The sequence below is a fragment of the Schistocerca gregaria genome, chromosome 8 (assembly GCF_023897955.1).
Source record: "Schistocerca gregaria isolate iqSchGreg1 chromosome 8, iqSchGreg1.2, whole genome shotgun sequence".
In the NCBI taxonomy this organism is placed as follows: domain Eukaryota; kingdom Metazoa; phylum Arthropoda; class Insecta; order Orthoptera; family Acrididae; genus Schistocerca; species Schistocerca gregaria.
The window spans coordinates 457,974,052-457,987,153 of NC_064927.1; the positions used below are offsets into that span (position 1 = coordinate 457,974,052).

General features: G+C 44.5%; 1 protein-coding gene across 1 annotated transcript in view; it reads left to right on the forward strand.

Moving 5' to 3' along the window:
- Window positions 1–4,395: 4,395 nt before the first annotated feature.
- The window catches only part of LOC126285243 (uncharacterized), a 163,858-nt gene continuing 155,151 nt past the window's right edge, over window positions 4,396–13,102 (forward strand). Inside the window, exon 1 of the mRNA XM_049984540.1 lies at window positions 4,396–4,503. Within this exon, the coding sequence (XP_049840497.1) occupies window positions 4,411–4,503 (93 nt within the window). The 5' untranslated portion in view covers window positions 4,396–4,410. The remainder of the gene's footprint in view (window positions 4,504–13,102) is intronic.

Sequence of the window (13,102 nt, forward strand, 5' to 3'; positions counted from 1 at the left end):
CATACTTAATGTTGCGGGCCTCGCTATTACATTCACCGAAGGATGCTTTGAGTTTTCTCTCTGCTGAATCCGCCCTTCCGACGTCCATTATGTCAGTACCAATGAGAAAAAAACCGGTAGTGTCCAACTGTTACATTTCTAGTGAAATACATTCATTATCTTCGCTGGTCGATAGCAGTGGTAACGTTATCGCTGGCAGTGCCACTAAAGCGGAGTTACTAAACGCGGTTCCCGAATTTTTTCAGCAAAGAAGAGCAAGTAAATATTCGAGATTTCGAATCTAGAATAGCTGCCAAAACGAGCAACTCAGAAGCAGGTACCCCTGGTGTAGCGAAGCATTTAAAGCACTTCAGAAAGGCAATACTTTCGGTCCAGATTGTATACTTGATTGGTTCTTCCAGAGTATGTTGATACGACCGCCCCATAGTTGGTAGTCACATACAACCACACCGTCGGTTACAAGACCGGTACCTAAAGACTGGAAAGTTGCACATGTCACGCCAATACTCAACAAATCAAATAGGGCTAATCCGCTGAATTACGCAGTAGGAGTTCAGAACATACAGCGAGTGTGAACATTACGAATGACGTCGAAGAAAACCATGCATGGACACAGTTAGCACGTATTCAAGGAATATCTTTCTTGTGAAACACTATTAGCTCTTTATTCACACGAAATGCTGAATGGCATCAAACGGAGATCTCAAATTGACTGCACATTTCTAGATTTGCAGAAGGCATTTGAAACCTTTCCTCACAGGTGGCTCCTAATCAAACTGCGTGCACCGTTCCTCACAGGGACTCCTAATCAAATTGCGCGGAATACCATCTGAGTTGTGGGACTGGATTTGTGATTTCCTGCCAGAAAGGTCGCAGTTCGTAGTAATCGACGGAAAGTCATCGAACAGAACAGGAGTGATATCTGGCGCTTCCCAATGATGTGTTTTAAGTCTTTGCTATTCCTAGTCTATTTAAAGGATTTAGGAGACAATTTGGGTAGCGCTCTTAGATTGTTTGCAGAAGGCGCTGTTATTTACCGTGTAGTAAAATCATCAGATCAAAACCAATTGCAAAACGATTTAGGCAAGTTATCTGCATGGTGTGGAAAGTGGCAATCGACTCTAAATAACAAAGTGAGAATTGATCCGCACGAGTACTGAAGAGAATCCGTTATATTTCGGTTACGCTATAAGTCACACGAATCTTAAGGCTGTCAATTAAACTAAATACCCAAGTGTTATTATTACCAACAACATAAGTAGGAACGATGGCAAAGAAAATGCTGCAGGGAAAGTCAACCAAACAAATGAAGAGTTTGTTTCCAATTGCAATTACACTCCTGGAAACGGAAAAAAGAACACATTGACACCGGTGTGTCAGACCCACCATACTTGCTCCGGACACTGCGAGAGGGCTGTACAAGCAATGATCACACGCACGGCACAGCGGACACACCAGGAACCGCGGTGTTGGCCGTCGAATGGCGCTAGCTGCGCAGCATTTGTGCACCGCCGCCGTCAGTGTCAGCCAGTTTGCCGTGGCATACGGAGCTCCATCGCAGTCTTTAACACTGGTAGCATGCCGCGACAGCGTGGACGTGAACCGTATGTGCAGTTGACGGACTTTGAGCGAGGGCGTATAGTGGGCATGCGGAAGGCCGGGTGGACGTACCGCCGAATTGCTCAACACGTGGGGCGTGAGGTCTCCACAGTACATCGATGTTGTCGCCAGTGGTCGGCGGAAGGTGCACGTGCCCGTCGACCTGGGACCGGACCGCAGCGACGCACGGATGCACGCCAAGACCGTAGGATCCTACGCAGTGCCGTAGGGGACCGCACGCCACTTCCCACCAAATTAGGGACACTGTTGCTCCTGGGGTATCGGCGAGGACCATTCGCAACCGTCTCCATGAAGCTGGGCTACGGTCCCGCACACCGTTAGGCCGCCTTCCGCTCACGCCCCAACATCGTGCAGAGCGCCTCCAGTGGTGTCGCGACAGGCGTGAATGGAGGGACGAATGGAGACGTGTCGTCTTCAGCGATGAGAGTCGCTTCTGCCTTGGTGCCAATGATGGTCGTATGCGTGTTTGGCGCCGTGCAGGTGAGCGCCACAATCAGGACTGCATACGACCGAGGCACACAGGGCCAACACCCGGCATCATGGTGTGGGGAGCGATCTCCTACATTGGGCGTACACCTCTGGTGATCGTCGAGGGGACACTGAATAGTGCACGGTACATCCAAACCGTCATCGAACCCATCGTTCTACCATTCCTAGACCGGCAAGGGAACTTGCTGTTCCGACAAGACAATGCACGTCCGCATGTATCCAGTGCCACCCAACGTGCTCTAGAAGGTGTAAGTCAACTACCCTGGCCAGCAAGATCTCCGGATCTGTCCCCCATTGAGCATGTTTGGGACTGGATGAAGCGTCGTCTCACGCGGTCTGCACGTCCAGCACGAACGCTGGTCCAACTGAGGCGCCAGGTGGAAATGGCATGGCAAGCCGTTCCACAGGACTACATCCAGCATCTCTACGATCGTCTCCATGGGAGAATAGCAGCCTGCATTGCTGCGAAAGGTGGATATACACTGTACTAGTGCCGACATTGTGCATGCTCTGTTGCCTGTGACTATGTGCCTGTGGTTCTGTCAGTGTGATCATGTGATGTATCTGACCCCAGGAATGTGTCAATAAAGTTTCCCCTTCCTGGGACAATGAATTCACGGTGTTCTTATTTCAATTTCCAGGAGTGTATATTGTAACTTAATAACCACACAGAATCTGAATTACACTGGCAACAAAATTATATTCTTCTTCAGACCTAGTTACAAACAATAAAACTGGTTCACATAGAAATTAAAGAACTGTCAGTTTTCAAGATACACGAAATTTTTTTTTGAGCTCTTTTCTGAAATACGTTTAACTAATATATTTAAAAACTAAAAACCCGCCTCGATTGCGAAAAAAGAACCCAGTGTTAATCCAGGTTTCGGCGTAGATAACTACACCTTCTTCAATAAAACCCACAAGTGCCTAAGAAGTCCTTTGTCAATGATTAAAGGAACTGCAGTTTATGGCGGGTCATGGCCCATCGAACATAAGCCGGTGTGAGGTGGAGCGTACACTATTCAGTAGTGGTTTTGACTTTGTACATATGTACTGTTTGTGTTTTCCTTTTTCGTTTATAAATGTATAGCAATAGTGTTCTTTTGATGATTGACAAAGGTCTTCTTAGGTACTTGTGGGTTTTATTGAAGAAGGTATAGTTATCTACGCCGAAACCTGGGTTAACACCAGGTGCTTTTTTCGCAATCGAGGCGGGTTTTTAGTTTTTTAATATATTCACCAACGATTGCTGTCGCGCTGCGATGATGAAGGTTGTACGTTTAACTAAAATGGGAGGGTGAAGTACTGTTACGACAACTGTGAACACGTGACTGATGATCTTGGAATTCATACTAAAGTATAGTCTGTTCATCGGTGTCTCAGCTTTTGCATTACTACATTTCGCGTGAGGTTAAATGTGCTTGACTGTTACAATTAGCGTCGGAGTAAATAAGAACTTGGCTGGCCAGGGTGGCCGAGCGGTTCTGGGCGCTACAGTCTGGAAGCGTGCGACCGCTACGGTCTCAGGTTCGAATCCTGCCTCGGGCATGGATGTGTGTGATGTCCTTAGGTTAGTTAGGTTTAAGTAGTTCTAAGTTCTAGGGGACTGATGACCTTAGCAGTTCAGTCCCATAGTGCTCAGAGCCAGCCAAATAAGAACTTGGCCAGTATTACCTCATTCCGAATAAACAGTCACCCCAACAAGCGTTTTAAAAAAGGCATCCTCTGTCCACCATTTCCCCCATCTGCGCTGCACGCTCACCCAGCACCAACAACATGCAAGCATTCGCAGCTTAACGCCAGTTACGTTCAAATGGTTCAAATGGCTCTGACTACTATGGGATTTAACTGCTGAGGTCATCAGTCCCCTACAACTTAGAACTACTTAAACCTAACTAAGCTAAGAACTTCATACACACCCACGCCCGAGGCAGGATTCGTACCTGCGACCCTAGCGGTCGCGCGGTTCCAGACTGTAGCGCCTAGAACCGCTTGGTCACCCTGACCGGCGCCAGTTACGTGATCTACTTCTAGCTCACCCTCCTCTGGTTACGCGTCACCGATGTATTCATGTATCCAAAGACGCTCTCTGTGGCAAATATTACAAAAAAGCTGCCATCTCTGATAACACGGAAAGCTTACAAAGAGAATTCTGTGGGTGCCAGAGCCGGACACGTAGTGCGATATGAGACGCCGCTTAATCTGTCTCCCTCTGTCGCCCGGATCCAGGTTCCGCGTTCCCAAGACCATCACCGTCGAGTTCGGCCTTGAGCTGCCGAAAACGAGCGGTGCCCGGCGTGCATGTCTTCGCTGTCCACATATAAGGAGACGGCCCTCGCGCCCTCACCCATAGTACAGCTGGCGCCCATCATGAGGAATGCAGCCATCCCTGCGGTGAGTACAGACTGTGTTCTCAGCACAGCACGGCTCTTTCTACTTGTGTCAACGAACACGTGTTCGGCATTCTGTGTGTCTTAATGCTGCCAGCAAAAGAACTTCCCCTCACGTATAAGAAGAAAATACGGTATATCTGCACGGTTCGAACAAAGTGGATAGTGTCTTGAGAAAAAGGACGTTAAAACATGCAGTAGGACAAAATTTTAGCATTCGATGTTATTACTAGTCTGTATATGACTTTCAATAATCAGAATCCTTCCAAGATGGTATTGATGAAGAACGTCGAAAACGTTCAAAAAAAGGGTAGATTGTGTTCTATAATCGCGAAATATGGAAGATAGTGTCACAGAAATGACACGCAATTTAGAGCAGCAGTCATTAAAACAATTGCGTTTTTCATTGCGGCGAGATCTTTTCACGAAACTTGTGGCTCCAGATTTCTCCTCCGAATGTAAAGAAAAAGACTGTTTGACGACCACATACATGAGAGAAATGATCATTTTGATAAAATAAGATGGAACCGTGTGACCGCTAAGGTCGCAGGTTCGAATCCTTCCACGGGCATGGATGTGTGTGATGTCCTTAGGTTAGTTCGGTTTAAGTAGTTCTAAGTTGTAGGGGACTGATGACCACAGATGTTAAGTCCCATAGTGCTCAGAGCCATAAAATAAAAAAAATCAGAGCTCGCACGTGAAGATTTAACTGTCTGTTTTTTTTCCGTGAGTCGTTCGAGAGTCGAGTGACAGAGAAATAGTGTGAAAATAGTTCCATTAAACTTTCTCTAAATACTTAAACGTGAATTGCCGAGTAGTCATGCAGATTCAGATGCAGAGGTTATAACATGAATATCAATCTCATTAAAATAGGGGAAAAGGAATGCTGTCGAATTAAATCTGGTGATCCTAATAGAATTAGATCAGGAAATCACGCCCTAAAAGTAGTATTTGGGCAGGGAAATAACAGACGATGACTGAAATAGAGAAAATCTAAAATGCAGAGTAGTAGTAGCAAGAAATTAGCTTCAGAGGAAAGTAATTCGTTAACATCTAATACAAATTTAAGTGTTAGGGAGTCTTTTTTTATTAAGGTATTTGCATGGAATGGTTCAAATGGCTCTGAGCACTATGGGACTTAACTTCTGAGGTCATCAGTCCCCTAGAACTTAGAACTACTTAAACCTAACTAACCTAAGGACATCATACACATCCAAGCCCGAGGCAGGATTCGAACCTGCGACCGTGGCGGCCACGCGGTTCCAGACTGTAGCGCATAGAACCGCTCGGCCACTTCGGCGGGCTATTTGCATGGAGTATAGCCTTGTACGGAAGTGAAAAGTAGATGGTAAGCAGTTCGGACAAGAAGAGAACAGATGCTTTTGAAATATGTTGCTACAGAAGAATGTTGAAAGTCTGATGGGTAGATTGAATACCTAATGAAGAGATAGTGAATCGGATAGGTAGAATAGAAATGAAAGCACAACTCACTAAAAGAAATGCTCTACTGAGAGGAGAGTTTCTGTGGCATCAAGGAGTCGTTATTTTGTTAATGGAAGGAACTGTGGAGGTTAAATACAGTAGAGGAAGGCCAGTGGATGAGAGCAGTAAGCAAGTTCAAATGGATGAAGGTTGCAGTAGTTCTGTAGACACCAACAAACTTTCACGGCATAGACTACTGTGAAGCGCTGCATCGAACCAGACTGAAGACCTCGGGAACAGTAACACGGACATATGATAGACACACAGTATCTCCATTAGAAATCGTGTTCTGCAACACTTCACACATTAATTCGCGAAACCTCCAAAAATAGAACTTTCTAGCCCTCGTTCCTGTAGCTACTGACGCAGAGAAACATCGACCACACATCTTCTAGAAATAACTAAAAAAATCACATAAATATTTTACTGTCTATCCCGGTTTCAACTTATCAGTAGTAGAAACACGTAATTATTATTGAGCTATGTGCGCACAAAATTCTGTTGAAAGTTACCAGATGTACATGGCTCTTATTACTAGACCAGCTTCCTGCAGTTAACTTGTAGAATGCACCAGCACACCGCGTCAAATTCTTCCTTACATATAATGTTCGAAAACCCCTCCCTATCCCAGGTGGTTCGCTGGTGATTTCAGAGCCGTCCACAAAACGGGCGCGCTAAAGTTCAAAGCAAGGCAACTCTAGTATTATCGCGAACTAGCGGAGAGAGCGCCTTGGACGTGATAAGTGAGTTAGCGTGGCATTCATCAAAACAATCATGTTTTTCTTTATCTCACTATCTTCTCGTAAAAGTTTGATCACCATTTCCTCCAAATGCGAAAATGTATCGTAAAATAAGGGAAATGAGAGATGGCACGGAAGATTGAGGTGCTCATTTTTTACGTGATTTTTGAGGGGAACGGTCGAGAAATTGGCTGAAAGTAGTTCTATGAACATACTTAATTGCAGAGTAGTCTCTTAGGTGTTCTAGATTCTCTGTATATTTTATCCGATATTCGACTCATAAGAGCTTCCAGATTGTTCCACAAATAAGTCTTCCGGATTTAGGTCCAGAGAATGTTGTGATCAGGGAATAAGTCCATCTGAGTCTAATCGGAACAACGATACAACAAGAAAAATAAAACGTATTTGAAGAAGAAAAGGTTGACATGTTACGCATAGAAAGTAATGAGAAACTAATTTTACTTCATGTTACCTGTCTATTCCTGAGTTTCTATTTGAACTGCTATGTAATCCAATGTAAATATGTTTCGGATTTTAAAATTTTCTCTCGTATATGTTCTGTATCGTTACCTTTGTCTATTGTGCAGTGTACCTTAAATATCTTTTGACAAGTTAAATATACTGATATTCTGCTATACTGATAAATAATCACAAAATAGTAATTTTTTTCATAGAACCATACCCCGTACTCAACAAAGGTCTATTGACGACAAGCGTGAAATCCTTTGTAGAGTTACGACACTATTTTCGGTGTGACGCTCAGTGACAAGTAGCGAAATCGGTATCGTCAGTCAGTCTCTGTAGAATTCACGTATTCAAGAATTTTCAGCAACCTACTCTTTTTGATTGTTTGACTTCCTGTAACTGTTCCCTTTTATCGTTAATAAGAATCGCCGTTTTTTAAGTGCGTAGTGTACAAGCAAAACAAAATAAATGTTCCGATCAAGACTTTCCAATTTATCAATTACGAGTGAAATATTTCTTGATTCAGACAACATTCCCGAACAACATATTATTTTATTAACCAAAATACTAGCTGTTCCCGGCCACGAATTGCTATGGCTCAGTCTGGTTAAACAGAAAAGAAAGAAAAGACAAAGCACGCGTTCCTAAAATATAGGGAAATTGGATATAATAACTAATTTCCTTCTCCCCTGCGTTTCTGTCCATCTCCTCCTGCCTCCCTCCCCCTCCCCCACCTCTCTCTCTGTTCAAAAATGTTCAAATGGCTCTGAGCACTATGAGACTTAACAGCTGAGGTCAACAGTCCCCTAGACTTAGAACAACTTAAACCTAACTAACCTAAGGTCATCACACACATCCATGCCCGAGGCAGGATTCGAATCTGCGACCGTAGCAGTCGCGCGGTTCCGGACTGAAGCGGCTAGAAACGCTCGGCTACCACGGCCGGCTCTCTCTCTGTTCATCTCGCCCTTTCCGCTTTCTATGCCCTTTGCCTCCCAGCCACATGTCTTTCTGTTCCCTCCACTTTCTTACCTTGAACCTTGTATATATATATATATATATATATATATATATATATATATATATGAGAGAGAGAGAGAGAGAGAGAGAGAGAGACTGTACGTGGCCATATGTTTTTTACTGTGATGTGGAAAAATTTGAAGTAAGTCGGTGGAGTACTTTGGCAACAATGTTCCCCTCCTGTGTGTGTGTGTGTGTGTGTGTGTGTGTAGCGCATGTCCATCCAAATGTTCATCAGAGTATTGTGCAAAATTTTGAAGTAAATAGGCCAAGAGCTTTTCAAGATCTTTTGTAACAACGTTTTCTCTTTACATATTATGTATTTATTTATGTATGAACCGCTACTTATCAATCAAGTTAAGTCCTCGCTTGGCCTCACAAGGGATGAGTGCAGCCCGCTTCCCAAGAGCACTCGACGGATTCAGACGGTCACCCACCAAAGTGCTAACCAAGCCCAACAACGCTCAACTTCGGTGATCTGACTGGAACCAGTGTTGCCACCGCGGCAAGGCCGTTGACAAGTTCACTTATAACAATATGGGTGTAGTGGTTTCGATTGTTGTCTAGCAGAAATGAAGTAGAGCCTGCAAATTTACCCGCAAAATATATTTAAGGAATTTGAGATTTCTCAACAAAAAAGAGATCGCTTCAGAAGGATACCTCTTCGTCTTTTCACTCTTAACGTTTCTAAAAAATGTTGATTAGAAAATAATTCATTTGAACTCTCCATCAACGCATAATAGGTTCTTTATTTCACTTTCAAGGGCAACAATTTACGGAAAAGATAACACACCGTTCATTGCCATTAACATCTCCTGTCGCTGTTACACAGAACATTAACAAATATGTTAATAAATTAATAAACGTATTAGTATTATATTAAATATTTTAGCGCAGTTATAATACTTCATTGTATTCCTGATGGATAATTAACAATAGACGCAAGTTTCTGGATGTTGACAGGATGTTAATTTTTATCAGGGAAAGCTTTTACTATTCTTCTGGAAATAAGAGAGTTATCTGTTTTCCCAGGATTTAGCTCGACGTGAACCACGTAACATACGGTGTAATGATAACTGGATATGGGACCTGCACTTTAAACAGCCAGTCGAAATTTCGTTCAAAGTATTTGTGCCAGTAACGGGCGCAACTTACAATCCATTTTTTCATGTGCTTCTTGCTCTCAGGGTACCAGTGAGCATTTTAGAGTCCAAATTTTGCTGGACATCATCTTGTTTTGGGGTAGCCGCGTGGTCTAGGGCGTCTTGTCACGGTCTGCGCTTCTCCCTCCGTTAGAAGTTCGAGTCCTCCCTCGGGCATGGGTGTGTGTGTTGTCCTTAGCGTACGTTAGTTTAAGTTAGAATTAGTAGTGTGTAAGCGTAGGGACCGATGACCTCAGTAATTTGGTCCCATTAGACATTACCACAAATTTCCAATTTTTAATTCCTCCCAAAGCATGGAAAAACAAAAAGCTTGCAGTGTGAGAGAGATGTTCCTCAGTATTAAGGTATGCACTTCAGAGCCAATGCTTACAAAGCCTTTATTTATTACCACCACCATTGTGAGTTTGTCGATGGAGTTCTGGTTTACCACCGGGAATAAGTGCTTATACAAGGTGATTCAGGAGGAATATCACATAATTTGTGAGGTGATTCTGAATGTGAAAATAAACCGAAGAAATCCCATGAATATGCGTCCGATTTTCGATCGTTACGGAGCTGGAGTGGGCTGATGACTACACTCAGCCGTGAATGGATATGAAGACAAGTTGTGTAGGCGCTGTGGTAAGCAGAGTAATGGTGGAACAGCTAACTGATCCATCCTACAAGACGAGTTGGGGCTTTTCCGACAGATGGTACCACTGTGACTTCGCACACAGGTAACAGCTACAAGCATACACAGTATGCAATAGAGGACTGGATCAGTGAGCAGTCGAGAGGCCGTGCTTGAGTGTTGTTTAAGTCAGCAAGTCCAGTGTGTCCTTGAATACCAACATGCTGCATACGTTCCCCCATGCAGAGTACGTAGACATGTTGTTTGTGTACAGCAGCTACTGTACGAGCAGTGACGGAATTCCAGAGACATTTCCCTGATCGGCGAACTCGTCTTCCAGGGAATTTCCCAGGATTTCTCAAACATTACGTGAATCCGGAACACGAACCGCTGTGCACTCAACATCGGAAAGTGAGGCTGCCCAGTCGGTGGAGGAAAGGAACGACATTATTGCAACGGTACAATGCAGGTCTCCCACCAGTACAAGGTGGATTAGCTGTCAGTTTGATGTTCCACAAAAGAACGTGTAGGGTACCTTACATTCCGAGAGCTTCTACCCATTCCAAGTGCAGCCCACGCAGTACCTGCATCCAAGTGACCCAGTAAGTAGACAACAGTTTTGTAAATGAAATGACAATTAAATGGACACCCCAGCTGCAAACAGGCGTCGATGTACTTCACTGGGGACATGGTGAAAATGTGTGCCCCAACCAGGACTCGAACCCGGGATCTCTTGCTTACATGGCAGACGCTCTATCCATCTGAGCCACCGAGGGCACAGAGGATAGTGCGCGTGCAGGGACTTATCCCTTGCACGCTCCCCGTGTAACCAGGAGATCCCGGGTTCGAGTCCTGGTCGGGGCACACATTTACAACATGTCCCCATTGAAGTAAACCGACGCCTGTATGCAGCTAGGGTGTCCATTTAATTATTATTTCATTTCTAGCCAAGCTGCATGGTCATCTACGGTAACTGTTCTTTCGAGAACAGATACCACCGTCATATTTGGTTTGGGGAAGGTTGTCTACACAAAGACACGTCGCGCAATACACTTTATTTACAGATGAAGCTAGATTTACACGGAATAGTATCATGAACACCCGCAGTTCTCATACATGGGCGGTGGAAAACCCAAATGTCTCTAAGGAAACGAGATTCCGAGTTAGATTTCAGCAAAGTCTTGTGTGGTATGAGTGACGACCTGATGATAGGGCCCGTGTTCTTGCCAAATCGTATGACAGCCGCAGCTGTCGCACGTTTCCTGATACAAGATGTACTTTTGCCCGAGGTAAAGCCCTCCGAAATGGTTCGATGTCCAACACAGCACACCCTCCAACGCGTTGATAAATGCAATGAGATGGGTAGGCGACTCTTGGCAGTCTTCTTGTTGAATGATTCGGTCTTCGGCCCCATCATTATTCTGTGCACCACGGCGGCTATAAAACATTTCGGTAAGTAAAATTCACACTTGTCTTCATATCCATTCACCGATGAGTGTAGTCTTCAACCCACTACAGTTTCGTAACGATCGAAAATCCGACACACCTTCATGGGACTTTTGCGGTTTATTTTCACAAACAGAATCACCCCACAAACTTGTAATCATATGTGACTGTGGCGATCAGAAGCTGGAATGAAAGCTAACCGTCATCTTTTCAACTTCACTTAGATGCCCTATGGAAACCATGAAACAAGTGAGTTCAGCTGATTCCTGCGATAATGCAATATGACTCGGAGGAATTTAGGAAGAAAGGATTAGAGTTTCACACTCGCAACTTATATTCTATACGTATGTTTCTGAAGGAAACTTACTCGTTAATCTTAGTATGAAATTTTGCATGGCTAAATAAATGCTTCATGTGATGGGCCTCATCTTACAGGCGAAGAGTAATGCAGTGCAAATCTGTTTGGAATTTGTGCAGTCTGGTTCTAAACATATCAGTAAATGAATTTTCAAACCCTTACAGTTATCGGCGAAATTACATAGATAACTGATCTGAACTGTGACTACCGACGGAAACTGCATCCAGCTACTAACTACAACAGCGTATACACTGGTGTACAAAACTTAGGTACGAAAGAATCTTTCACACTATAAGTAGGCTGTTTAGGTTTTTATGTTGGTAACGCCACGTAACGCCCTGTAGAAAAATAACTGACTGTGCTGTGTGCAGTCTGTGGCTGATTTGCATTGTTGGAATATTTGCTATTGTAGTGTTGGGCAGTCGGATGTGAACAGCGCGTACCGTTGCGCAGTTGGAGGTGAGCCGCCAGCAGTGGTGGATGTGGGGAGAGAGATGGCAGAGTTTTGAGAGCGGACGAGCTGGACGTGTGTCCGTCAGAAAAACGAAATTTTTAAGACTGGATGTCATGAAATTTTGAACACTACTAACGTAAATACATTTTTTGTTCTCCATCAAAATCTTTCATTTGCTAACTATGCCTAACAGTAGTTAGTGCCTTCAGTAGTTAGAATCTTTTATTTAGCTGGCAGTATTGGCGCTCGCTGTATTGCAGAATTTCGAGTAACGAAGATTTTTGTGAGGTAAGTGATTCTTTGTATGTTAACCGGGGACCTAGAAACGAGGAAGAGGCTCCGTCCCCACCGCAGCCACAGTGGCCCACAACCCCCCGACGACTACCGCAGTCCACTTCACCCCTCCGCCGCTTCACACCGAACCCAGGGTTATTGTGCGGTTCGGCCCCCGGTGGACCCCCCAGGGAACGTCTCACACCAGACGAGTGTAACCCTCGTGGTAGAGTAATGGTGGTGTACGCGTACGTGGAGAACTTGTTTGCGAAACAACGGCCGACATAGTGTAACTGAGGCGGAATAAGGGGAACCAGCCCGCATTCGCCGAGGCAGATGGAAAACCGCCTAAAAACCATCCACAGACTGGCCGGTTCACCGGACCTCGACACAAATCCGCCGGGAGAATTTGTGCCGGGGACCAGGCGCTCCTTCCCGCCCGGAACATGGAAGGTACAGGCTATTGTTAGTCAGGGCCATTCTTTAGCTGGGATTATTGAAGGTCAGATTGCGTTGCGCTAAAAACAAAAAAAAAATATTGTGTGTCAGTTTAGTGTTGATCAGAATAAGTGAAGAGAGGGAAGGTCTGAGT